Source organism: Hydra vulgaris, chromosome 05, assembly GCF_038396675.1.
Source record: "Hydra vulgaris chromosome 05, alternate assembly HydraT2T_AEP".
NCBI lineage: Eukaryota > Metazoa > Cnidaria > Hydrozoa > Anthoathecata > Hydridae > Hydra > Hydra vulgaris.
In genome coordinates, this window is record NC_088924.1 from 12,446,017 (window position 1) to 12,472,472 (window position 26,456).

The following is a 26,456-nucleotide window of genomic DNA, read 5'->3' on the forward strand; positions in this document are numbered from 1 at the left end:
AACACAAGTATAAAAACATATAACACAAGTATAAAAACATATAACACAAGTATAAAAACATATAACACAAGTATAAAAACATATAACACAAGTATAAAAACATATAACACAAGTATATAAACATATACCACAAGTATAAAAACATATAACACAAGTATAAAAACATATAACACAAGTATAAAAACATATAACACAAGTATAAAAACATATAACACAAGTATAAAAACATATAACACAAGTATAAAAACATATAACACAAGTATAAAAACATATAACACAAGTATAAAAACAGTAGCATAAATAAGAGTAGAAAAGTAATAATTGTAACACTAAAAGTAATATAATGACAAATAACAACAACAGCAGCAACAACAACAACAACAACAACAACAACAACAACAACAACAACAACAACAACAACAACAGCAATAACAACAACAACAACAACAAAAATAACAACAACAGCAACAACAACAACAATAACAAACCAAAAAACAATAAAAATATTTGCTATAGAATAAAACAAATAAGAACATCAAAAACCACATCAGCAATAACAATAATTATAATATTATACGTATAAATATTTATATATATACTATAACCATAGTAATAGTTATTATATATATATTTATATATATATATATATATATATATATATATAGTGCTCGAAGTGGGAAAAAAAAGGTAGCGGGATGGTGATTAATATTTTCTAATCACCATCCCACCTATCCTAAAATTATAGATTTCGTATTTTGTATAGATTAAATAAAGGAATTGTAAATCCCTAGAGTATCCCTTTAGCAAAAAACCTATATTAAGAAAACAACTTGAGGTCCATTATATTCTTAAGAGACTGTCACCGTAAAATATTGAGTTGAGTTTCACATCAAACGTCATTAAGCAATCAAAAAACAATGGTATATTTAAACATTTTATTTTTAAACAAGTCTTATTTTTTTGTATTTACCAATTTTTAAATAATTGAAAAAAAATTCGGTTAGAATATCTTCCAAAATGTTTCACTTTCATTTATAGACTTTAATGCCGGCGGTTGACAATTTCTAAAATTAGCATCGCGATGTCCTTTCCCAAACCACCTAATGACATAATCCTTTGGATCGAAATGCGTAATTGGTGGACCTACTAATGAAATGAACATTAAACTCGACACAGTTTTTATTAATAAAGAGTTTGGCAAGGAAGATAAGATTATATTCATAGTACAAAAAGAACGCTCACATTCAGCTGTTGAAACAATTAAGGTATTTATAGCAGTTCTCAGAGGCTGAAGATCATTAGGGGTTTTATTACAGTCACCAGTAGAAATGTATTCACGAAACCCTTAGACTGCCGTAATTTCACAAATATTTAAAGTTTTTGCTAATTGTCTAATATCGTTATCTCCAAAGCATGGATCTTGGTCTGCAAACCATTGTGGCTTATCAAAAATTTGTAAATTTCTTATTAAATTATCTTATTTTTCTTTGTTTGGATCATTTTCTTTGCCTTGTAAAGATTTATGTGCAGCTCTAGTTGTAAACATTCTAGAATCAAGATTTTCACTTAGTTCACTAAAAAATTCATTTTGATTAATTGTAGAAACTTTTCCGATCTGCAGTTTGACGCCTTTAAATTCAAACTTTTCTGCTACAAGCTGCGTTTGCGAATAATATTCACCTGAATTATTTCTCATTGATTGAAATATATGGTATTTTAAGGTGATAAGCCGATGTGCATCAGGTAAAGAAGTTTGCCTGTCTTGTAATTTTTTAGAAAGATGTTCTAGTTCTATTAAAGCATCTAGCATTAGTCCCATGTTGAGTATGAAATTGATATCACATAATTTATTTTTAAGACCTGAATATTGGGCTCTATCTCCTCCATTACGCCTTAAATCCAATGAAGATTCATGAAAGTGTTGATACAATGCTGCATAATTATTCCAAACAGCCATTACAGATCGAGCGCTAGACGACACCCATCTAGTGCCTAGAATTCGTCCAATGGAATTTAGTTTTACACTTAAAGCCATAGCAACAGTTTCCAGTTCTTTTTTGTTTTTAGGAGATGCACTGTAAATGGAATATAACTTATCAAAAAAGCTTTTCATGTAACAAATTGGTAAGATATCGCGCACAACATCATTTACTGCTAACTCTAATCGGTGATTGCTACAATGCCATAAAATCAAATTAGGAAACTGATTCAAAAGTAACTAGGCCACGCCTGCCTTTTTGCCAAGCATATTAGAAGCACCATCACATGCAAAAGACCCAATTACGTAATAAAAAATTGTTGTCAAAACCAAAATCGTGTAAAGCACATATAAAAGAGTTTGCAATAGAAGAGGCTTCTGTATTTGTTAATTCGATAAGATCAAAATAAATACTATTGACAATATTTATTTCTGGAATGTTTACTCTCAAGCAGATTGACAGAGCAGACTTTTTGCTCATCGTGGTAGATTCGTCTACATTAACCCTACTTTATTATCGTTATGAAGAATATATTTTACAAGCTTAGTGCGTATTTCATTTGAAATGTGATAAACAATATCAGCGCATGCGTGATCAGATTGTAAAATACGTCTCATGTCTAAACCATTTTCTACCTGTAATAATATTAGTTCTTTCAAATCAGAAAATGGACGATACCTTTTTGCAATGTGATAAACAGAGCAAATATACTCTTTGTCACCATCTAATAATAATAGTAGAATCTTTCAGTCACAGTAGTTAGCAAGTAAGCCGTGGAAAGAGAAAATCAAAAACCGTATTTATTGTCTGACAGTAAGTTATTTGACTCAAGTTGGAATGTTAGAATTATGTTAATCAAAGACTCAAAGACCTTGGAAATAACAAATAGCCCAGCGGGCATTTATTTTTAAAAGTTACGTTCTAAATGTACTTTAAATGTCTTTTAAACGTCTTCTAAACATTCTTACGTAAAGAACGTTTAAAGACATTTAGAACGTAACTTTCCAAAAACAAATGCCTGAAGGAAAAAGACTGATTGGACGATAGTTGGAGGGGTCATAATGTTCTCAAGAGTTATTAAAAATAGGTACCACAGATGCCATTTTCCAGCAGGCAGGAAGACAAGATTCGGTTAAGCACTTATTAAATAGTTTAGAGAAAACTGCATAGAGTTCTAGAGAACTCTTTTTTTAGACTATAACAAGAATGTTGTCGGGACCACAATTCGTAGAAGAGTTTAATTGAAATATGACTTTAGTAACAGAAGCTGGAGTGATTTGAATGTCTAATAATTGGTTAACCTTTTTAACTGGAGTAGAAGGAAGATATGGCCATAAGATTTAAGAGTCAACTTAAACGAAATGTTCTTTCAAAATAGCTCAGTCTTGGTCTATCACCTTTCTTTTGGGAGAAGTAATATGACCAGCCCCGTGAATTCGAGATGGTATGTTAGACCTACCTTTGTTAATGATGCTGTGGAAGAACGTTTTTTTAATTTTTATTTTAGGTGCCCCAATAAGTACTTACGGTCTTATTACAGAGCACCGCAGAAGAGTATTTGATAGGAAGTTCATGCCTCTTTCCTTACCGATGTCATAAAACTTGCCCAAAGATGGCGTTGAACCACTGAACCACGGATCTCTAACTTCTGAGGCTCTAACCACTGCGCTACGGCTGCTTAAATTTTCCAAACGTCTCTGGAGCCTTACTTCTGATATAGGATAGGAAATTTCATAACCTAGGAAATATGGAGCATAGCATCAGAAAGTACCTTTTTACCTCAATTTTTTGCAATAATAAACAAGGGTTTGTTCTGAGAGTTGTTTTTTCTAAAAAGATGAAAAAATGAAAATGACTAGATATAGCAGCTGCACAAGAAGGTGAAAACCATGAAGTAAAATGAGGCATGACTTGGAACCGACGAGAAGAAATAAAAGCTTCCATTCCTGCCTGAATTCAGGTTACGTATGAGGCGCATTTATCAGTTGAGAGCTAAGAAAAGCGTCTCCTGCGTAACCTCCTCCAGCCATGTACATAGTTGCTAAAGACGTTCAACCTTTCTTGTGTGTTCAGGATGATGGATTCCATTACTTTGCTCAAAATATGATTGACATTCTATCAAAGTATGGATCGATGCAACGATGCAATGAGGATACTATGTATGATTGAGCAACGCAATCTAAAATACTATTGCCAAAATTTTACGACAAAAGGGTTAAAATTTTGGGTTATTATGGGCATAATTTAAGTTTAAAACTTGACTCATTTATAGATAGCATAGTCTCCTAAGCAATGAGCTATGCAGCTCATTCCTGTTCGTAAGTTATGGAGTTATCTCAGTCCTAACCCTAGATTGTAACATAGGGCTCCTTATGTGACCTCGACAATGCGCATCAAAAGCATTAACAGGGACACCATCCATGCGCAACATGAAACTGTTAATACTTTAATATTTTGCAGCTACTGATGGAATCAGCCTTTCTGAGAGCTACCACAGAGATGGGGAAACTTTACTACCAGCTGGCCTCAGAACCATTAAACTAAATTTTAGAGCTGTACCCTCATTAGGAGAAAACAGGAAGAGTTGCATAGCCACTATCAAGGGGGCACAAGCAAAAAGTCGTTAGTAAAGTCAAGAAGATCCATTATTCATCATTTCATCATACTAGGCAGTAAACAATGTAATACAGGCTTATATCTACGCCAGCCTAATAGATGAAGAAAGTGCTTGAGGCTGGTTAGCAGAGCTTTTCTTCTTATACCTAAGGTCTTTACCTAGAAGGTCTTCTACAAGACAGTAGCTGGATGCAGTTAACATCTGCCTAGGATGAGTATTTTTATCAAGATACCATCTCTGGCTTTTACTCAACCAAGCAGCCGTAACGCAGTGGTTATCGAGCTTGCCTCAGAAACTAGAGATCCGTAGTTCAACGCTACCTCTGAGAAAGTTTTATAAAAACGGTAGGAAAGGAGGCATGAACTTCCTTTCGAATACTCTTACGCGGTGCTCTGCGATAAAACCTTCTTGGGCACCTAAAATAAAAAATTAAAAATAAAAAGAGCCCAAAGGCTTTATTTGCTTTATTTATTATATATATAATTCAGGTTAATTAGTAAAAATACTTACCTAATTTTATCTTTGACAACTTGTTTCATCATCGGTAGGTTCATCAGGAAGGCTTTCTGATGAACCAACTGATGTAGTTTTTTATAGTATAAGCTTTTATAGTAATTAGATATTTAAGCATAAAACAATGGTTAATCTATATATTTTACTTTTTAGCTCCAGAGAGCCACAATAAATGCAATTATTTTTAAAACATAAGGTCACATAAGTTTTTCACTTTTTTTAGCACTTTTTTTGTGCATTTTAGTAGTAGTTTATACTTTAGGAAATGTTTAGATATTTACGCTACGCATAAGCCAATTCAAACCGCGCTTCAAAAATCAATATTTTGTCTATTGAATGAAAATGATAAATCTAGCAATGAAATAATTATAATAAAAATTGTTGTTGCTACATAGTAGAACACTCGTGTAACCTTTGATTTTTTTTTGAAAATAGTGATTAAATATTGCAGTAACTGGTTACGTTTTGAGGTTTAAGTAAAAAAACTAGCAAAATATAAATTAAAACTGCTGTAAATCCTTAACCAGAAAACCAATCCGCCTGAAATTTTATTTAGAATTTGGTGTGGCCATATGCTATATTTGCACCAATTTTTATCAAGTTATATGTTGTAAAAACTACGTCATGAAATTGTTGACCGTTTTTTATCTCATCCCCCCCCCCTCTTCCCTTGTCACAATATTGTCACTCTTTAGTAACAATTTCTATATGAGTTGTCACAAAACTACTAACCCCTCTCATCCTTATAAAGCGTGACGTAATTTATGGACGACCCCTTAGTTTGAACATTTAAGTTAAATTATTTTCCGTGGACAAAATTTTAGAATTTGCATCAGAGGGTACCTTGATGTGTACGCTGTGTCATATCCCTCTTGGGTCGGCTAGCTTAGCATTATTAGGATCCGTGCTAACTTTGAGTGCTCAACGTGCAGCCATGTACATGATTGCTAAAGACATTCAACCTTTCTCTATGTTCAGGATGATGGACTTCATCACTTTGCTCAAAATATGATTGGCATTGGATCAATTATGGATTGATGCAACTTGAGGATACTATGTGTGATTGAACAACGCAATCTAAAATGCTACTGCCGAAATTTTACAACAAGTGTTATCAAAAGCTGAAATACGAACTTTTTGTGTTAATCACTGGTATTTTAGAATGTCAAAGGCTGATTGACATTCTAAAATACTCTGATGAGAGTATTTTAGAATGTCAATCAGCCTTTGACATTCTAAAATACTCTTATCAGACTTTTACAGCACATTATATTAACAGCAATTATTTCCTTATAAGTAAGTGTGTGTCATAATATGAATATATTCTGAAACTTAACTGAACATAATTTGAAGCTATTGAAAAGGCTCTGAAAAAAAATGATCCAGAGTTTAAAGAAAGTGGTGGGCTACTTCAAATATAGAGATAAAATCAGGAGCTACATCACACTCTCAAAAAGGATGTTTTAACTCGTTGGAACACTCAATTTTTACTTTTGCAATCATCGTTATGGCAGTTAGATGATGTCAAGTCCATTCTTGCTGATTTAAAGCAATTTGACAAACTTGAGCTAATGAACAACGTTAATGAAAAGTTGTTGTGTGATGTCATAAAATTTTTTCGTCCATTTCACAAGGCTATTGTGCAATTGTCTCATGACCATCCCTTAGTGTATGACCAATGCTATTTTATTTACGGTCAGCCTGTAAGATCAATTGTTCAGACAGTGACTTGAAGTTAGCTTTTCTGTCCAGCTTGAATAAAAAATTTATTACTCATACTTTGCACAAGCTATCAACACTTATTGTTCCTTCTTATAAATACCAGTCTTTCTTCAATACAGAAGATTGCAATTTTGTTTATTTGGATTATTGGTAGACGAAAATTCTTCTTCTTTAATATTTTAGGTGATACCCAAGGACGCAAGGCTTTAGTGAGTGTTATCATTTAGATCAACTGCCTACTTCAAAAAAGAGTAAATCTTACCCTGAATCTTATGATTTGTTGGAAGATTTTAAAATAGCTGCCAATCTATTGTCTAAGACTGACAGTAAAGACACAAGAAATGAATTTGACAAATACTTGGCACTGCCCTTGACAGTGTATAATGCATTGCAATTCCGGAAAGACAATGACCGTGAACATAAGCTTCCGACGATGGCATTGATTGTTAGAAAATTGTTGGCAATTCCTTCTACAAGTACTGCAAGTGAAAGAGTGTTTTCAGTGTGTGGGGTGACAATGAGTGATTGCAGGGCTCGCCTAAACCCAGAAACATTTGAAACGCTGATATTTCAGCCCTGATTACAAGGTTGAAAGTAAGCTACTTAAGCTACCTTTATCTGTGTTCGGAAAGTTACTTCTTTTCTGTTTTGCGCACTTTAACTGCAGTGTTTTGGTTTTTAAACTTTTAAAGTTGCAGCAGTTAAAGCATCGCAAATTATTTCAAATAATTTGCAATGCTTTAACTGCTAAATATTACTTTAAGTTGTTTGTGTTTTATCATTGTGAATGAAACTAATTAGAAAACTATTGTGTTGATGCTGAACCTGAACTTTAGTTGTTACTGAACCGAACCAAACCCGAGCTGCGTATAAGGCCAAACCGAATCGAACTCTATTATTAGATATAACCGAACCGAACCGGAACCGAACTTTAAAAGAAGGGTTTGGTTCCCATCTTCATTGTAAACCAACAGTTTTTTTTATTGAGCTTTAAATTTTTATTTATTATATCATATTGTTTTTTATAACCATAAAAAAAAAAAGTTTTGGTAGAATAATCTAAGTTGGTTCTCTATACAATTCACATCCTTAAAAATGAATTGAAGTATCTTAGGACAAAGGTAGCCAGAACATTTTTTTATATATAAATTATATATATTTTTTTACATATTTAATAATCTTATTTTTGATTGAGAACTACTAACCTAATTCCGTAAAATAATATTTTAAAAGTTAAAATTGGAAACATCTTTAAACAATCTAAGTAATTTTGTTATATTTTTGTAGATTCCGTGGGTTTTAATAGATTCTGTCACTTGGAGACACCGCTGTGGGTTTATTAAAAAAAATGTTAAAATAAGCTAACGGCACCGAGCTAGAATTATGTTTTTTTGGTCTCAAATACTTTTTTATCAATGAAAAAAATTTTTGAAAATGAATATTTCTTAAAAATCTTTAAATAAACAGGTTTTAACTGATATTTTGGATTTTTTTAAAATATTTTTTGTAAATTCTGTGGGTTTATTTTAAAAAATGTTAAAATAAACCAGAGAGAACCAGAGAAACCTAAGTTACTTTACGCCAAAGTGCATTTTACTGTACGAAAAATTGAAGAACTTTTAAAAGCAATAAATAGCAAGGGTTTTTCTAGAAACGCTAATTTGATTTGCCATTTTATTATATAATTTATTATATATTTTATTATCATGTCTGCCTTTTTTTAATTATTTAGACGCTTTTTACTATACTTTCAAAGTATTCTCAATATGTTTTTATTTTACCTCCATTTTTTGTGTGTTTGCCACGAGCAAATAAATTCAAAGAAGCTTTAAACCTTTATACGACTCGAAAAGAAATAGGATCTCAAAATTCGAATTTACTACAGTAAAATAACGAAAGAAATCCAATTTTAAAAACAATATTTAATTTTTCTAAAAGAAATCGATATTCAATTTTAATAAAGAAATCCAACTTTAAAAGCAATACTCAAATTACTTAATAAAAAATGTTTATGGGACACAAGAATCTGTTCGATTTAATTGATTTTTCCTATTATGTGAATTAAAGAAGTTTTTTCGTTACTAGTATATCCTGGCGTTTGATTTAAATGATAATTCGAACTGTAGGAGTTCGAAATACTTGAGTTTAAATATAAAAAATTCATTTCCGTTTTAGATAATAATTTTGTTTATTGTACGAAGTGTAATATTACACTTAACATTAACGTACATTATAATGTACATTAATGTTTATTTTTGTATTAGTTATTGAGTACAAATGTATACATACAGGAACTCGAAATTAAATATTGCCTTTTTTTTTGGAAGCGTCCCGCTCTCGCATCTGAGAATCATAGGATCCCTACTTTAGGTTTTTAAGAGGCTAAAGGCTGTTTGATTTTGCACTTTAACGCCCGTATTGTTCAGTAGGAATCCCTAAATTAAAATTTTTAATCAACGATAAGTTGAACGATAACGATATTTAATTTAATTATAATTGATTATTACTTTAAACGCTTTCTATGGACTTTGCAATGTGCGACTTTAATAACAATTTAGGATTTTATATTTTTAGAACTATCTTTTTAATTTAGGCATACAGTTATAAGTTGCTTTATGGGTTTGTTTAATAATACTGAAGTTTACTATAGGAAACTAAAAAAATATATAATTTAATAAAATATTGCGTGTGTAATAATACTGAAGTTTACTATAGGAAACTAAAAAAATATATAATTTAATAAAATATTGCGTGTGTGTATATATATATATATATATATATATATATATATATATATATATATATATATATATATATATATATATATATATATATATATATATATATATATATATTAAGTTATTTGATATTATTACTTTTTAGTTTTCTATAGTAAACATATAATGTTAAAAGTATATAAATATACTTTTTAACATCACAATTTTGCTCTTTAAATATTTAATTTTTTTTTACCTAGAGAAAAGAAAATCCAATCAAAATTTCCATATTTAATATAAAATACATAATTATTGTTTTTGCATGAATTTTATATTGTTAATTTCTAGTTGAGTTTTGTAGTATCCTGGTTGTCTGTATCTTGAGGTTTTGATGGCAGAAAAACAAGTAATTTTGGTTACAGGTGGAACAGGTTTGGTTGGAAAAGCTATTCAACAAATTGTAAATGAAGACATCCGCCCTAACGAATTTTTTATTTTCCTTTCATCAAAAGATGGAGATCTTTCGTATGATGTTTTTATTAACTTTTATTAAACTTTTTTTTGTTCACTTAAATAATGGTTTTAATATGTTCATATCTTTTTTATCAATCAAATCAGACGGAGATTAAATTAATAATATAAATTTTTTAAATTATATTTAGTAATGTTTTACCCTGCTTTTGAATAGATTGTTTTTAGTTTTGTGACAGCAAAGCTCTTCTTAAATAATAATGTTTACTCTAAAGAAAAAACTGCTTGACCCTACATTTATAACAGTAAAATTAAAAAGCCACTCGTTAGCCATTACTAACAATGAATAATAACCCCTGCTATTAAAATAAAATAATAAATTACTAAGTTGTATTGAAAAATAGAAGTATACACACTCAGCACTGTGTTAAGATGCTAATTTTTTTTAAATAAATATCTTGTCCTAAGTTCTAACAATGATTTACTTTAAACTCTACTAAATTTAACTACATAGTTCAAAAAACATTTTTAAAATTTCGTTTCTTTAATGTAGTTATTTTTGGTGACTCAAGGGCATACTAAGTCTTTATCTGATATTTTATACCTCTTATTATTATATATTAAAATGTCATCTTAGGTGTTTAGATCAAGTTGAAAAATTGTTTGAAAAGCACCAACCAACACATGTCATTCATCTAGCTGCTCTTGTTGGAGGTTTATTTAAAAATCTGAGCGCAAATCTTGACTTTTTTGTGAGTTGGTTTTTAGTTAACTTATAATAGAGTAAAAATTTGTCAAAAAATACAAAAAAAATACAAATCTGCACCCTACATCACCAAATTTTCTGAAATTTGGCACAAATGTTTAAAGACATAAAGTTAGGAAAGACTAGATTTTTTTTTACAAAATCCTTATCCATTTATGATTTACAGCAATTTAAACTTAATTTAGTTTTGACTGAAAAAAAAAAGGTGGAAAAAGTGGTGAAAATGTTTCAGTTTACTATTACCCTTGTAAGGTGCTTTAGTAATTCTGCAATGCTGAAATTTGGTACCATAAAAGTTTAAAACCTGCTAATTCCGAAAATTTTATGCTCTTAATAATGACAATAAAAAAGAGCATTGACAATTATAGCTGTTAAAAAAATCTTACTGATAAATAAAAATATTATTTCTATTGTATAAAATAAGATGTATTCAACTATATAAACCATTTTGTTTGATATTTTAAAGAGTTACTGAGGTTTGATATGAACACAAAACTTTTTTGTATTTTAAAAATCAGGCAATCAATCTATCCCAACTTTTTACCAATCAATCAAATTCGAAATTAACAGTTTAGTGACTTTATTATTTTTTTATTTTCATTTGTCATTACATTTGTCACACAACAAAATTAAAAGGCATAAAAAAACTTTAAAAAAAGAAGTACTTAATTTTAATGACTTTTTATTTATGCATATATAAAATCATTAAAATTTACAAAATTAATTTAAAAGTTACATTTTATCAGTAGCAGGATAATCTGACTTATCTTATTATTCTGCTTATAGATTTGTTTTAAGATCATTGCTGACAACCCCAATAATTTTATACACCATGTTCTCATTATGCAGCATATCATCTGAATCAATACAATAAGATTTGTGCTTGAAACACCTTTTTGAAATAAATAATTACAGGATATAGTGTAAATTGTAAATTTGTCCAATGAAGGCTTTGGACTTGGCAGGTCCTGAAATACAAATTTATAGTTTCCTAAAAAATCTTCTTTTCTTGATCTCAGGTATAATGCTTGGCTCTTGACTAAATACAAGTGTGTTACAAATTTTGTCATTTTTTTACATACTGGTTTAATGTATTTAAACACTGGTTCTTTATTATGTGTTAAGTTTGACTTATCTTTTGTAGTCCACTGATCAAATTCTACTTCATTGTCACCTTCAAACTCTCCAATTAAATCATAAAGATTTTTGACCAATACATTTCTGCATTATACAGTCTTTATTAGGGCTTGGAAAAAATTGGAAAATTTCAAAAAACCAGTTTTCAGTTTTTTTAAATTGTAAATCCAGTAACTGGTTTTACACCAGTTTTTTATTATAAAAGCAAAGTTTTATTATTGTCGTATAAATCCAATGTAACCTACAAAACCAATATGAAATTAGATCTGTAAACTAAAAGAAAGTTTTTCATACTTAAACAAATATAAAATATATAATTTTTTTTCATTAATTGTTAAACATTAATTTTTATCAATGTACAGTAACATTTATATCTTTTTTTATTCATTATTAATTTATTTCGAATCTAATGAACTTGGATAGTTTTTTATGTTAAGCCTCTTTTTTCCTTTTTAATCCTCCTTTTTTCGTGGCAACTCACTAATTTGTTTTTTATTTTTATACTGCCCATAACTGAATGTGTTATTTTTAACTAAAAATTATGCATGAGATCTGTTTACAAAAGTATAAAATACACTACAATTTATATTACTTAAAGTAATACAAAAGTCAAAAGTGCAAAAATTAAACTTGTTGTTTAATTATTTTAATAATTAAATAACAGAAACAAAGTTTTTTTAAATTTAAAATGTTAGTCGTGATATTATAATAAGTCGAGGTACATATTAGCATAAATGACTTGTAAAAAATATAAACCATTCAGCGTACTAACAATATAAGGCTAGGTTTCCTTTAGAAGATCATAACGATCTTATCATTAGAACCCTAAAAAGTAGACATATTTGTTTGTAATATATAGATATATTAAAGATTTAACATAATGCAAAGATACATCATCCTAACTTTTTAAAATATAATATGCTGAAGATTTAACAAATACATTTTGCATACATTTTTAGTAGAATTTTAGAATGTTTTTCATAGAGAAAGCTTTTAAATTTAATTTTAAAAACAGGAAGAGTAAAAGAAGGATCAAAATTTGGTAAATATTATGTGATTTCAAAAATAGTGTGCTCAATTTTGAAATTTTTGAGACAACCTCAAGTTAAAATAATTAAATAACAATAACAAAAACAAATACAAATATCAAAAAGTTGACAAAATACTTCAAGTTTGTGTTACATGTCTTTTTGGATTGCTGTTTACCTTATTATTAGTATTTTAAAATTTAAATATTGTTGAAAGATTCTGTCAGTATTTGTATATATAATAATTGTTAAAAAAAAATATTGAAATAAAACTAAATGCAATATCAAAGTGCTTTTTAAAACTATATATATTTTCACGATATTTGCGGTTTCCATGTGACTTCAAGAAATCTTTAAACTATTTATCTATTTAGTAATGTATCATTAACAACCGGTTATTTTTTAGAAAGAAAAAATAAACGGTTTCGGTTTTGAGAAAACTGAACAAAATACCAGTTAATCGGTTGAGTAGCATCCTCGAAGGAAGCTATTCTCATATCTCACATTTAACATATCATGAGGGTGTGATGTTTTATATTTTCTCGTATCTCGCAATTAACATAACATACTTATATTTATAAATATGATATGTTAATTTATTTTTATTATATTTTCTTATATCTCACAATTAACTTATCATGGTGTGATGTTTTATAATTATTTACAAAAGAACAATTGATTTTGTTATTCATATAAAACTTTAATGAGGAATCACAATCTAAATACTTATTAATTAGAAATCTTAAATACAATGTCCCTAATGAGTAAAGTATACTTGAGCACAAACAATATATCCAAAATAAAAATAAAGTTATATTTATAAGGAGCATACTAATTGAACAAATAGCTATTAGTTTTAATAGACATATTTTAATGCCTAATTTTCTACAAGTTTTTGTCAGTTCTCTACTAATTATCTATCAAAAATTTGTGTGAAAGTAGATCATAACCAGAGATGTAGTCAAGACAGTAAAGACCAAGACTAAGACCAAGACATTTGGGTTCAAGACCAAGAATAAGACAGAATACTTCAAGACAAAGGCCAAGACCAAGACATCAAAAAATCAACCCAAGACCAAGACTTTAAAAGTTTTTACAAGACCATGATCAAGACTCTCATTAAGAGCAGGAAGTTGTGGTGGTCTAGGTTTGTTATTAATAACTAATCCGTTCATTGAGTTGATATTTTTCATAAGAATCAAGAAAGTACAAGACAGTAGAGGTCCAACACCAAGACCAATACTCTAGGCTTTCAAGACCATTACCAAGACCAAGACAGTTAAATATGAGTCTCGAGGCGACTTGAGACCAAGACTTTGGTCTTGAGACCTACATCTCTGATCATAACTAAATATAATTATATTTAGTTATATAACTTAACAAGTTAATGTTTATTGGACATTATTATGTACATTCGTCATTTTATTATTTTATTGGTGAAATGAGTTGCTTTTTTATTGCAATAAAACAATCAATAAAAAAGAGTTTACATAATATTGTTTAATGTCATTTTAAATGACATTACTATGATGTAATGAAAATAACGATGGAAATGACATAACTATTATGCAATGAAAATAACAAGTAACAAATTTATAAATTTACAAAATAGTGAACAATATTTTGTAACAACTTTGTAAAATTTTAAATCACATCACACACATACTGCTTTTTTTAATCAACTGAATCTAACTAAATTTAAAAACAAATATAGTTGTATTTAGTTCAATATCAAAATGCATTTGGTAACTTTTTTTTTTACAAAATTTCATTAGAAAAATTGAAAAACGAAAACATTAGTAACTCCTCAACAAAACTTAAGGCCAAAACAAAACTAATTTGTAAAGTAGAATATTTCGTAGTTTTATTATAATTAATTTATTTTATCTATTTAATGTAATTAATTCGTAAATTAGAATATTTCCAAAATTCATAAATCTGACTGATAGAAAAAACTAAAAGTTTTGTCTATCATTCGGATTTTTTCTAGAGCTAAAGTTGTCAATGCCCTTTTTATTGTGCATTTTGTGGATTTAACATTGTTTTGAGAGAAACAAGATTATAGTTTTCAGATTCATCAGTTTTTAAATTCCTTAAATATAAATCCTTTTGTATCAAATTTTACCTTTACAACATTACTACAAACACTTTATAAGAGTAATAGTTTCAGCAAATTTAGTGATGTAAACCCGTTGTTTTTTAAAAATTTATTACTCAGTAGGCTACATTCTTTTTGAGTTTTTTTAGTTACTTTATGTTTTAAAACTACTGCACATATCATAACTTTTTTATCTTTTTATTTTTTCATTATTCTAATTATCTCCTTAATTTAAATATTATTTAATAAAAATACAGGATCCAGATCCATTTATTTTAGTAAACATATCTGGATCAATTAGTAAACATACCCAGACATTGTAGACTTTTAATGCTTTTAAAATTTAATTTTAAAAGAGTTAACGCCATGCTCTATTTAATATAAGGCTTTATATGACAAATAGAGTTTTATATTAAATATAGGTTTTATATATAATATAATGTTTTATATATGATATAAGGTTTTATATTAGTTATAGGTTTTATATATAATAAGGTTTAATATAAAATATAGGTTTTATATATAATATTAGGTTTTATATTTAACTAAATCTATTTTATAATAATGGTTTTTTATAAATTTATAAAATTTTCATTTGAATCAATAAATTAATTTGTTGCTATCATAAAGCATTCATGAATCTTGTTATGCAAAGAAATTTTTTATCTAAATATTTTTAAATATATTTAAAGTTTTGACTGGGTATGTATTTAAAAAAGCGAACTAAACTAGAATAAAAAAATAAAACAACTAAAACAAAAATAGAAACCAAAATAAAAACATCCTACATCCTTTGCTTTAACTTTTTTGTTTTATTGAATGAATTAATCTTTTATTGAATGAATGACTGCAGTTTCTAGACCCCAGGATTTTAAGTATTTCACAAAACAAATTAAAAGCTGGATAAAATCATTTCTTTAAATTAGATTGGATTTATTATCTTATTGTTTTTCAAAACTCTAGCATAGTTGCTAACCAAAAGAAGTATGGAGCTAATTTATAGTATAAAAGCAATCAACAAATAGCAAGAAGTTACCAAGTTAAATCATTTTCTGAAATAAATATATTTGTTTGTATTAGTATTAATGCAACCTGCAAACAAAATGACAGAATAATATAAAATTAAGCAATTAAAACTGTACGATTGGCGTTGCTCTTAAAGAGAAGGAATAAGAGTTATGTTTTGTTTGATTATAAAAGATCATACAAATTGTTGTTTTACATTTATAGAGAAAAAATATGGCAATTAATGACAATATTCTTGCATGCTGCTATAAATATAAGGTGAGTAGTTTTGAAATTATTTAGTTATAAGTAATTATAATATATTTTTATTATAAATCTTATTTTCAATTTATATATTTATTAATTTACATTTTAAATGTATATTTTTTATAGTATTTTAATAATATTAAACAGAAAATTACTTTTTAGGAGTCCAAAAATACTAAAAATTTTAATTTGCATTCATAAGTACTCTAAATTATTTGCATTCATAAGTACTCTATTTTAAATTGGTTACTTATAAATATTTTAATTCAGCTAAATATTTTCTTGACAAAACCATAAGGACAAGTTTTATTCCTATTCTTATATGTGACACTTTATGAAATGCTTCACAACCTCAAAAAGCTATTTTTATACATAACCCATGAGTGTCAGGCAATTTTAAGAATTAGTGAAAGTGTAGCCTTTAAAAATAAAAATTTTAAACCATTTTAAAATAAAAACAATTATTAAATATTTTGAATTAGGTTATTTTTTTTAATCTTAAGATTCATTACCTTCAAAAATGGCAAGATGGAACATTAAAGTTCTAGTGGAACAAACTGACTAATTATTAGTCAGTTTGTTCCACTAGAACTTAAATTATTTATTAAAATATAGAGCTCCCATCTGGAATAATTATTGGCAGTATGATAAAGATAAGATGTCCAACAGAGAGCTACTAGAATTAAAAGTAATTACTATAAATAAATTACTATCATTGGAGAACAGAAGAAGGGGTGATTTGATACAAATAATTAAATACTTGAAAGGGCATGGTATCATAAATTTTTACACAAAACCCGAAGATAACAGCTATAAAACTAGAAATAACAATAAAAAACTGAGAAGCCAATATATAAGAAATATAGAACAATATTTCACCAATGTATTTTTTAATGCTTCATTGATAGGTACCACTGGTTAAAATTTAAAAGATATCTGAGATGTGAACCATTTTAATTTTTTTATATCACATATATGGTGACTGACACTTTTTAACTTTTTATATTACATATGGAAATACCTTAGATATACCACTTATGCATGATTTATTGAAAATTATTAATAAAGATTTTAAAAATGTTTAAATTCTTTAAATTTATAGATCAAGTCATTGTATTTCAACCAATGGCCTGTAAGGCACCATCTCTGATTTTCTTGATTTTTACATATCAATATATACATAATGTAGATAGGTTAAATTTGAAATTTCAGACTTCCAAGTGCAGCAGTTTAGAAAATATAGCCTTATAAACACTGTGCAGTGACCCCCTCGATTTAAGAATTGTAAAAACAGATTACTTTAAAGTAGTGAACGGAAACTTTCGGCCGAAATTTCGGTTCAAACCGCAACCGAAATGAACCGAAACTTTTAAAAGATTTTTTTTAAGTTTTAATATAGAGTGGGATCATGACAGTTTCCTAATTGTAATCGTTTGTTGTAAATCAATTTTTAATTATAACAATTGTAAAAATTTTAATTGAAATCACGTTACATTATAGTTTTAAGTTACTATTCTCAAATCATTCTTAAAATGAATTAACATTTAAGTAAAGCAACTCAAACCAATAGTTTCATCAAAAGTTTCTCAGTGCTAAATTTAAGAACAGAAAATAATCGATAAAAAACTGGTTTATGGAATCATTTTACCGTGACAGTTAGTGATTTCAAATACGGAACTTGCAATTTGAAAACATCTCGTGGATCGCACAATCCAAAACTTCAATCACTTAGTGGACTTTCATCACATTTAAGAAGTGGTTTACTCTAAAAAATCTCTTTAAAAGCAATACAACTACCGGCAGTCCTATAAATCTCAAAAATTGATTCAAAGTTCAAAGAAGGTCTGAAGTTTCTTGTGCGACCGTGGCGCAGTGGTTAGAGCGCTTGGCTTTTAAGCAGGAGATCCAGGCTCTAAACGAGCTTCGGATATATTTTTGCGTCACGGTAATGAAGGAGGCGTGAACTTCCTGGTTAAATGCACTTCCGCACTGCTCTGTGACAAGACCTATAGGTTTTCTTGGGGCACCTAAATAACAAAAAAAAAAAAAGTTTCATAGGTTTATATTAGAAAACAACATTAAAAGCAAAGTTTGGTTTGGCAAAAGTAGCAAAGAGATTCCTTAGACCTCCACCAACATCTGCCGAAGTTAAAAGGATGTTTTTAACTACTGGAGAAATTCTTTCAAATGAAAGAAACAGACTTTTGCCAGAAAACATGAAAAAATATGTATTTCACAGCGAAAATACTTCAATTATTACCTTTAATTATTGAAATGTCTTGACATATTAGAGTTTTTATCAAACTATGTTACATGGTGATTGGCTAGATATATGTAAAATAAGTTTTTTTTGCTTTAATTCGGTGATCATAAAAGGTTCAGGGATTTTAAACATTCATTTTCAAATTTCGGCCAAAATTTCGGTTTCGGTTTCGGCTACTGCTTCACTGAACCGAAATTTCGGTACTTTCGGTTTCGGCTCAAATTTCGGTTTCGGTCGATCACTACTTTAAAGTTTCATAGCTTTTTTCTATCTTTCAACAAATGTCTCATTTTTTCTAGAAGTGTTTTCTGGGTAGTTCTGTGTTAAAAATACTGGTTTTTGTTAACTTGTATCGTGTTAAAAAAAAATTTATAGCCTCCTCTACCCTCAAAAAAAAATTTAAAAATGCTAAAAAAAGGCCAAAATGAAGTTAACTGTAGTATTTTTCTATTCATCAACAAGCCCTTACAGTTTAGTTTTCTGATTAGCTACTATTATCTGCAACAAATAGACAAAAAGTAAGCTGCTTGTTGCAGTTTAGAACTGAAATATATCTAAAAATGTATTGTCCATTTGCCAAAAAAGTCCCATTTTCAGCCATTTTGAAATGCTCATAATTTTTTCTTTTTACTTGTTGCATTCACAACAAAAATAGCAGCATTTTAAAATAAACAAAACTTTTTAATTATTAAGGGTTGAATGCATTATTGGAAACCAGTGCCCCCCCATAATCTGCCTAAAAGCATATTCAATTGGTGCAACTGATTATAAGTTGTTTCTTAAAAAAATGAAAGATATGGTTGATTGCCCCCATGCTGATCTTGTTTTTAACCTGGGTAGGGGCACAATTAAAGGGGCAATAACTAATTAAAACTTGGTATTATTGTTAAATAGTATACTTTAAATATAATTTACACAATTAAGGAGTGTTATATCTCAAACCCCTTTGTTGTTTTACAAAATTAATGTTAAACAATTTTTCATAAGACTTTCATATTATATCAAGGGGATATTCATGATACATCAGGGGGCTTAAAAAATATAATAACTTCTATAATAAAAATAAATAATGATCAATGAAGGAAAAAGTCGAAAGTTGTTAGAAACCACTTAAATTATTAGGTTTGGTTTTTATTTTTTAATTGATAATTAGTTGTTAATTCAAAAAAATGAATACAGTATAATTTATTTAATCTTTTTTTTTATTAGATAGGAGTAAACCCCTCTTGTGAATCCCTGGTGAGAGAGCAACTTAGAACACAGACGGTATGTCAACCATACTGTCTGTGTTTGTATCCACCATCAAAATCCAAATATATGGTAAAAGTATTCAAAAATGAATTAAAGTTAAAAGAACTGATGGCCTAAGCTGTATGCTCATTAGAAAACAAAGAATGTGTGATTCACGAGTGTAAAAATTGTCCCGGAAAAGAAAGAATTTAAAGAAAATTAAATGATTTGGTTGGCGATTCAGCAAATAAAATAACTTATAAGCAATGATTGAAAACTGATAGATACTCCTTGAAAACAATAGTTAAAAACCTTGATGAGTTTCTTGAAGAGTTAACAAACAACTTATACGAACTCACAAAGCATCATTATGTCAGCAAATCTCAGATATACTTTTTAAGCAGTTAAAAAAAAAAACTGAAAGCAAATAAATGTATTATACAAATGGATTATGCTGAATTTTTTATTTGTCATACAGGATTAAGTTCAGGCATAATATTTTTCTAAAAATCAGGCAACTCTTCATCCATTTGTTGAAAAAAAGCTATGAAGCTTTAAAGTAATCTGTTTTCACAATTCTTAAATCGAGGAGAGCTACTGCACAGTGTTTATAAAGCTATATTTTCTAAACTGCTGCACTTGGAAGTCTGAAATTTCAATTTTAACCTATCTACATTATGTATATATTGATATGTAAAAATCAAGAAAATCAGAGATGGTACCCCACAAAGTTTTCTCAAAATTGGTTGAAATATAATGATTAGACCCTTTTATATAGTCTATAGTTCATTTTGCTTATGCATGTAGGCATATTGTTATAATCCTCTTCACTGAAAATGTTACCAAAAATTGTTATTGTTGTTAATATCTTTTAGAACTTTTATTGAGTTTTTTATCTTAGTTTTACTGTTCATATATGCAAGTTTTTGTTTACTTTTTGATATCAAAGTTAGATTTCTCTTAAACTTTTTTATTGATCTTTTGACAATCTTTTTTGTGAGTTTATTTAAAAATATTTTTTAACTTGATCTTGTCTTTAAAAACTAGCATTTATACTCAATTTTTGTATTTAAACTATTTATTATGTTGATCATGATGATGTTTTTCGTTTCTCTAATTAGATTTAAAAAATCTTTTGTTATCTAAACTTTTTTGCATGGTTAGGTTGAATATTTTGAATTATAAATACGAAAGCATCTTTTATTGTAAATATTCTACCATTTATTGTAACATTGTGTTCTTGCTTGTCTGCATTTATATATAAAAATTCATTATATTTTTCTTTTTGATACATCAAACTTTTACATAGTTGACACATTGATTATTTATATTTCTTGACTCATCAACTATTTACATATATTATTATACATCAATCTTTTACACATTTTGTTGAGTTATTAAATTCCTAAATTAAATATAAATATTTTATTGTAAAATTGTTCATGTTTAATTTTTCTTAGATGAGGTTGATGTTTTAACTAATAGTTATATAAGGTAGAATAAGACAAAATAATGATGTAGGTAGATAAGGTAATATGTTATAATATAATCAAGTAGAATTGTTGGTTCATCATTTCTAAAAGTAGTAGCAGCTTATAAGGATGGGATAATCGTAACACCAATATCACGAAAATGTGAATTTATCACAAAAACTAAACTATTCTAATAAAAAAGTATTGTGGTTCTAATGTACTTAAATTTGGTATTGAAAAAAGACTATGCTATATGGTGCAAAGATTGATGAGATGGTTGTAATATAACTTGATATAATTTGAGATATAAAAGACAAAGCAAACACTTTTAATTTACAACTAACCTTGAACCAAAGCAAGTCAACTTTGGCCTCATTGTATTGAAATTTTTATTGGGAACCTTTTTAGTAACTTAAATAAAAATAAATATGAATAATTCATACTAGTTAAGCTGGTGATGAAGTTTTTTACAAATAAATAATTAATTAATTAAAGCATAATTTTAATCAAATTTTATTTTTTAATTTTTTTTATTTATATTCTTTATTTTTTTAAACTTTTTAAAATTAATTCATTCATATGCTTCAACATTTATGGCGTCCTTATGTTTGTACTTACTCTGACCTGCTGATAAAATGGAGGAAGGAGAGTTGAGGAATAGGGAAGGAACAATATCAAAGTAAAATAACCCTTAGTTTATTGGCATCTTAAAACAAGTGCGTTATGGATTTTCTATATAAATTGGTACACAATTCGCAATGATTATGGAATGTTGCGATTGGTTGCGGTTATCTCACTCTTAGTAGCTTATCTCATTATCGCTAAAAAGAAAAATAATATTGACATTACTTTTTATTTACTTTTTATTTTTTTCTTTACAATGTTATGAATTTATATACTAAATATTTGTTACTTTTAATTTGTATAAACATTTGTTATTTATTTTTATTAGTATTTATTTATTTTTATTAGCATTTGTTATTTGTTTTTATTAGCTTTTGTTATTTATGTGTCATTGTATTTTCTAGTTATATTCATGGCTAAAATTTATTTATAAGAAAACTTAAAAAAAATACCGTACTACTCAAGTGCTGAGTTGGCAGAGACTAAATTTGAATTTTTTGAAAGAAACATAAACTTTATCAAAAGTTTGATCTTGGATTTTTATTTATAGTAAATATTTAGCTTGTTATAACTTATTATATTGAATTATTATTTTAACACAATGAACTAATTCTGAAACTCATCTCTGCTATTTAGTTAATTATTTATTGCTTACAATTTTGGTTTCTGCATCATTTAAAAATAATGTTAGGTATATATTGGGAAATGATTCAACTTCAATAAATTATCAAATTCCGGTAGTAGTGGAATTCGACAATGTAGAAACAAGAAGGTTTGTATTAGCAGCTGCAGCAAATCTTGCCCAAACAGATCACAAGAACATTTTTATTCAACCTGACAGAACTAGAGCAGAACAAGCTGAATATAACAAGCTGAATAGTGAAAAGAAAACGCAAATAACGATCTTGAAAAATATGGAAATCTCAACATGCCCTTTCGGTTCGTCATCTGCAATGAAAGCGTCCGCTGCATTGATGTGTCTAGGACCCTTGAAATCAACGGCTGACCAAAATATCTGTTTGTTGACTGGAAAACAGCCCAAAGTGCACATTCTGCATCAATCAATCAGCAGTAGTATAAACAACATATAATTGTCAACCAAACTATTAGGCCAACAAGATGTTTATCCAAGTATATTCATAATAAACCACTGTCAAAACTAGCCAAATGTCTTTCAACCAACCATGTCACATGTTATTACACTAACGCCACATCACTTAATAACAAGATTACACAATTAAATGCTTTGGCAAACTCATCATAGCCAAACATAATTACTATTACCGAAACGTGGTTTGACGAATAAAAATGCACTCATCTAATAAATTACAAGCTGTTCAATAAAAATAGACCCAATCATGGCTGGGCAATGGCTATATATGTGTCAGAAGAAATCGATTTTTTTGAGATTACCAACATAGAATTGTGTAGTACAAAGTTAGAGCAAGTTTGGTGCGGAATCAGATTTAATAAAGAAACAATTTTATTTGGTTGCGTTTATAGGCCTCCACTCAAACCAAGTGATACGCAATATGACATGAAATTATGTGAAATTGCTTTAAAATGCTTTTTAAAGTAAAATTTTCGGGTATGTGTATTGTTGGGGACTTTAATTACAACAAAACTGTATGGGACTTGGATAACACTCCTTTATGCTCTAGTGGACCAGCTGCACCAGATCATGAGTTTATCAGTACGTTAAGTAAAAACTTTATTCACCAATCAGTCACCTTGCCAACATTTTTTAATTCAAGTGATAGTTGTTGCAATTACCTTGATTTAATTCTATCAGAGTCCATGAATAGAATTGACATAGAGTCAAATCCATTGCTAAGTGATAACACTTAACAATTTCATGTATCAATTGTCAGGAGCCTATTTATAGCCAATGTTCATAAACAGACATTCAAAAGATCAAGTTATAATTTTAGGAAAGGTAACTTCCCAAATCTAAGTTTTGAGCTAAGCAAAGTTGACTGGAATCATCTATATATTAACAAAAAAACTAATGATCGCTATAACATATTCTTAAAAGAGTACAACTGGCTAATAAACATTTGTATACCTGTAAAATGCTCTAAAAATCTCAAAGTACAACCACCTTGGAAGAACAGATCACTAAAACATTTAATTAAAAGAAAACAACAGCTATGGATACTCGTACAGCAAACTCGTTCAAAAATTATATCCATTATCAACAATTATAAAGCAGTGTAGTAAAAAAGAAGTAAAAAGAGTATTAAAAAAAATCTGTATTACATTATGAAAAATATATCGTAGATGAAAAATCAAATAAAAAGGGATTATATGGTTATGTGAAACTGAAGCAAAAAGCATCCAAACTGATAAGCAATATGACTAATACCGATGGCTCAGTATCAAACTCTGGAACAGACATTAGCAACGTTTTTAACGATTATTTTAAATTTGTATTTGTTGAGGAATCAAATAAAGTACTGGCGCCACATTTAAAAAAATTGTACATCAGCAAATATAAGACTTCCCACTCTGTCCATTAAAGAAATTAGTAAATGTCTATTCAACTTGGACATTAACGAAGCTCCAGGGGTCGATGGAGTTCACCCTTGGGGACTAAAAGCATGCCACTTAGAATTTTCCAAGTCACTCTTTATGATATTTTCAAGTTCTTTACAGGAAGGAATTATCCCTGGCATGTGGAGATTAGCTAATGTGACACCGTTACATAAGAGTGGTAATCATAGTCACCCAGCAAACTATTGCCCAGTTTCCTTGACTTCAATTACATGTAAGGTTTTGGAGCAAATTATAAAAGACAACAACACAGATTTGTTTGCAATAAAGGTTGTGTTACTAATTTATTGAAAACATTAGATGAAGTCACAACAATACTCTCAAAAAAACAGCGGGCTGATGTAATTTTTTTAGATTTTGCCAGTGAATTTGACAAAGTTCTACATCTAAGACTTTCACAAAAACTACAAGCATATGGCGTAAATGAGAAATTATTAAAGTGGATATTAAACTTTCTAGTAAACAGGCAACAACGTGTTGTGCTTGGAGCATTTTAAATTGGGCCAATGTCACTAGCGGTGTACCACAAGGAAGTGTGATGGGACCACTGTTGTTTATAATCTATATAAACGATCTTCCAAAAGTCTTAAAATATTATTTCTGTAAGCTTTATGCTGATGACAGTAAATTAATAGCCAGGATATCAAATGAAGAAGATTCCCAAAAATTACAAAGAAAAATAAATGCAATTGTAACTTGGACAAAAATTTGGCTCATGAAACTGAATGTTGATAAATGTAAAGTTATGCATTCTAGCTATGGTAACCCTAAATTTAGTTACAATATATCCTTTGGAAAAACTTCTCATGCCTTAGTCCAACAGACTCTGAATGTGACCTTGGTGTGACAACCACTTCTAATCTCGATTGGACAACGCGTGCAACAAAATATGCTTCCAAAGATAACAGTATCTTGAGATAGATGAAAAGCGCTGAGTAGTAATAATAATAATTTATGATAATAATAATAATAATATTATATTTATAATATAATAATGTTATATTTAATGCATATATATATGTGTATGTATATATATGTATATATATAAATACAAATATATATATATATATATATATATATATATATATATGTATTTATATGTGTGTATATATATATATATATATATATATATATATATATATATATATATATATATATATATATATATATATATATATATATATATATATATATATATATATGTATAAATATATATATATAAATATATATATATAAATATATATATATATATAAATATATATATATATATATATATATATATATATATATGTATAAATATATATATATAAATATATATATATATATAAATATATATATATATATATATAAATATATATATATATATATATATATATATATATATATATATATATATATATATATATATATATATATATATATATAAAGTAAAAAAGTACCATTACAACTAAAGTGTTTAAATAGATCTATCTACAAACCTATATATGCAGTGTAAAGCATAATAAAGCTTTCAAACAAAATGACTGTGTTGCAACTTTTTAAACTCATAACAATATAACTAATTTTTATGATAAAAAATCATTTTTAGTATACACAACAGTCTTTACTGACAATTATTTTTGATTCAACAAAGGATTATAATTAAAATTAATAATACTTCTGATTGCTAATTATTATTATTAAGAAGAATATAGAAATTTGCAAGAAACAGTTTGCACAAAACCAGCAGTGGATATGCACAAAGACAAAAAAAAAGTCCAGAATGGAGTAGAAAAAAAAAAGATAGAAAAGTCCAGTAATGCACAAAAAAAGAAAGATGTTCTTTCCCTTTGCCAACTCCAAAATAACATGTTTATGTAACCTTTGATTCAGCTTCATAAATGATGACACATACTTGCAATAAAAACATTTGAAACAGTTTCAATGCTATAAAGAAAAATCAGGTGATCAAATACTTGAAAAGGGTTGTGTTTAGTCAATATTTAGCAATTTAG

The 26,456-nt window shown here is 28.0% G+C and overlaps 1 protein-coding gene across 1 annotated transcript in view; it reads left to right on the top strand.

Annotated features, from left to right (window-relative positions):
* Window positions 1-9,862: 9,862 nt before the first annotated feature.
* Window positions 9,863-26,456, top strand: part of LOC136071860 (GDP-L-fucose synthase-like) — a 42,938-nt gene continuing 26,344 nt past the window's right edge. The window contains exons 1-3 of the mRNA XM_065797395.1: window positions 9,863-10,073; window positions 10,657-10,771; window positions 16,279-16,332. Of these exons, the coding sequence (XP_065653467.1) occupies window positions 9,940-10,073; window positions 10,657-10,771; window positions 16,279-16,332 (303 nt within the window). The 5' untranslated portion in view covers window positions 9,863-9,939. The remainder of the gene's footprint in view (window positions 10,074-10,656; window positions 10,772-16,278; window positions 16,333-26,456) is intronic.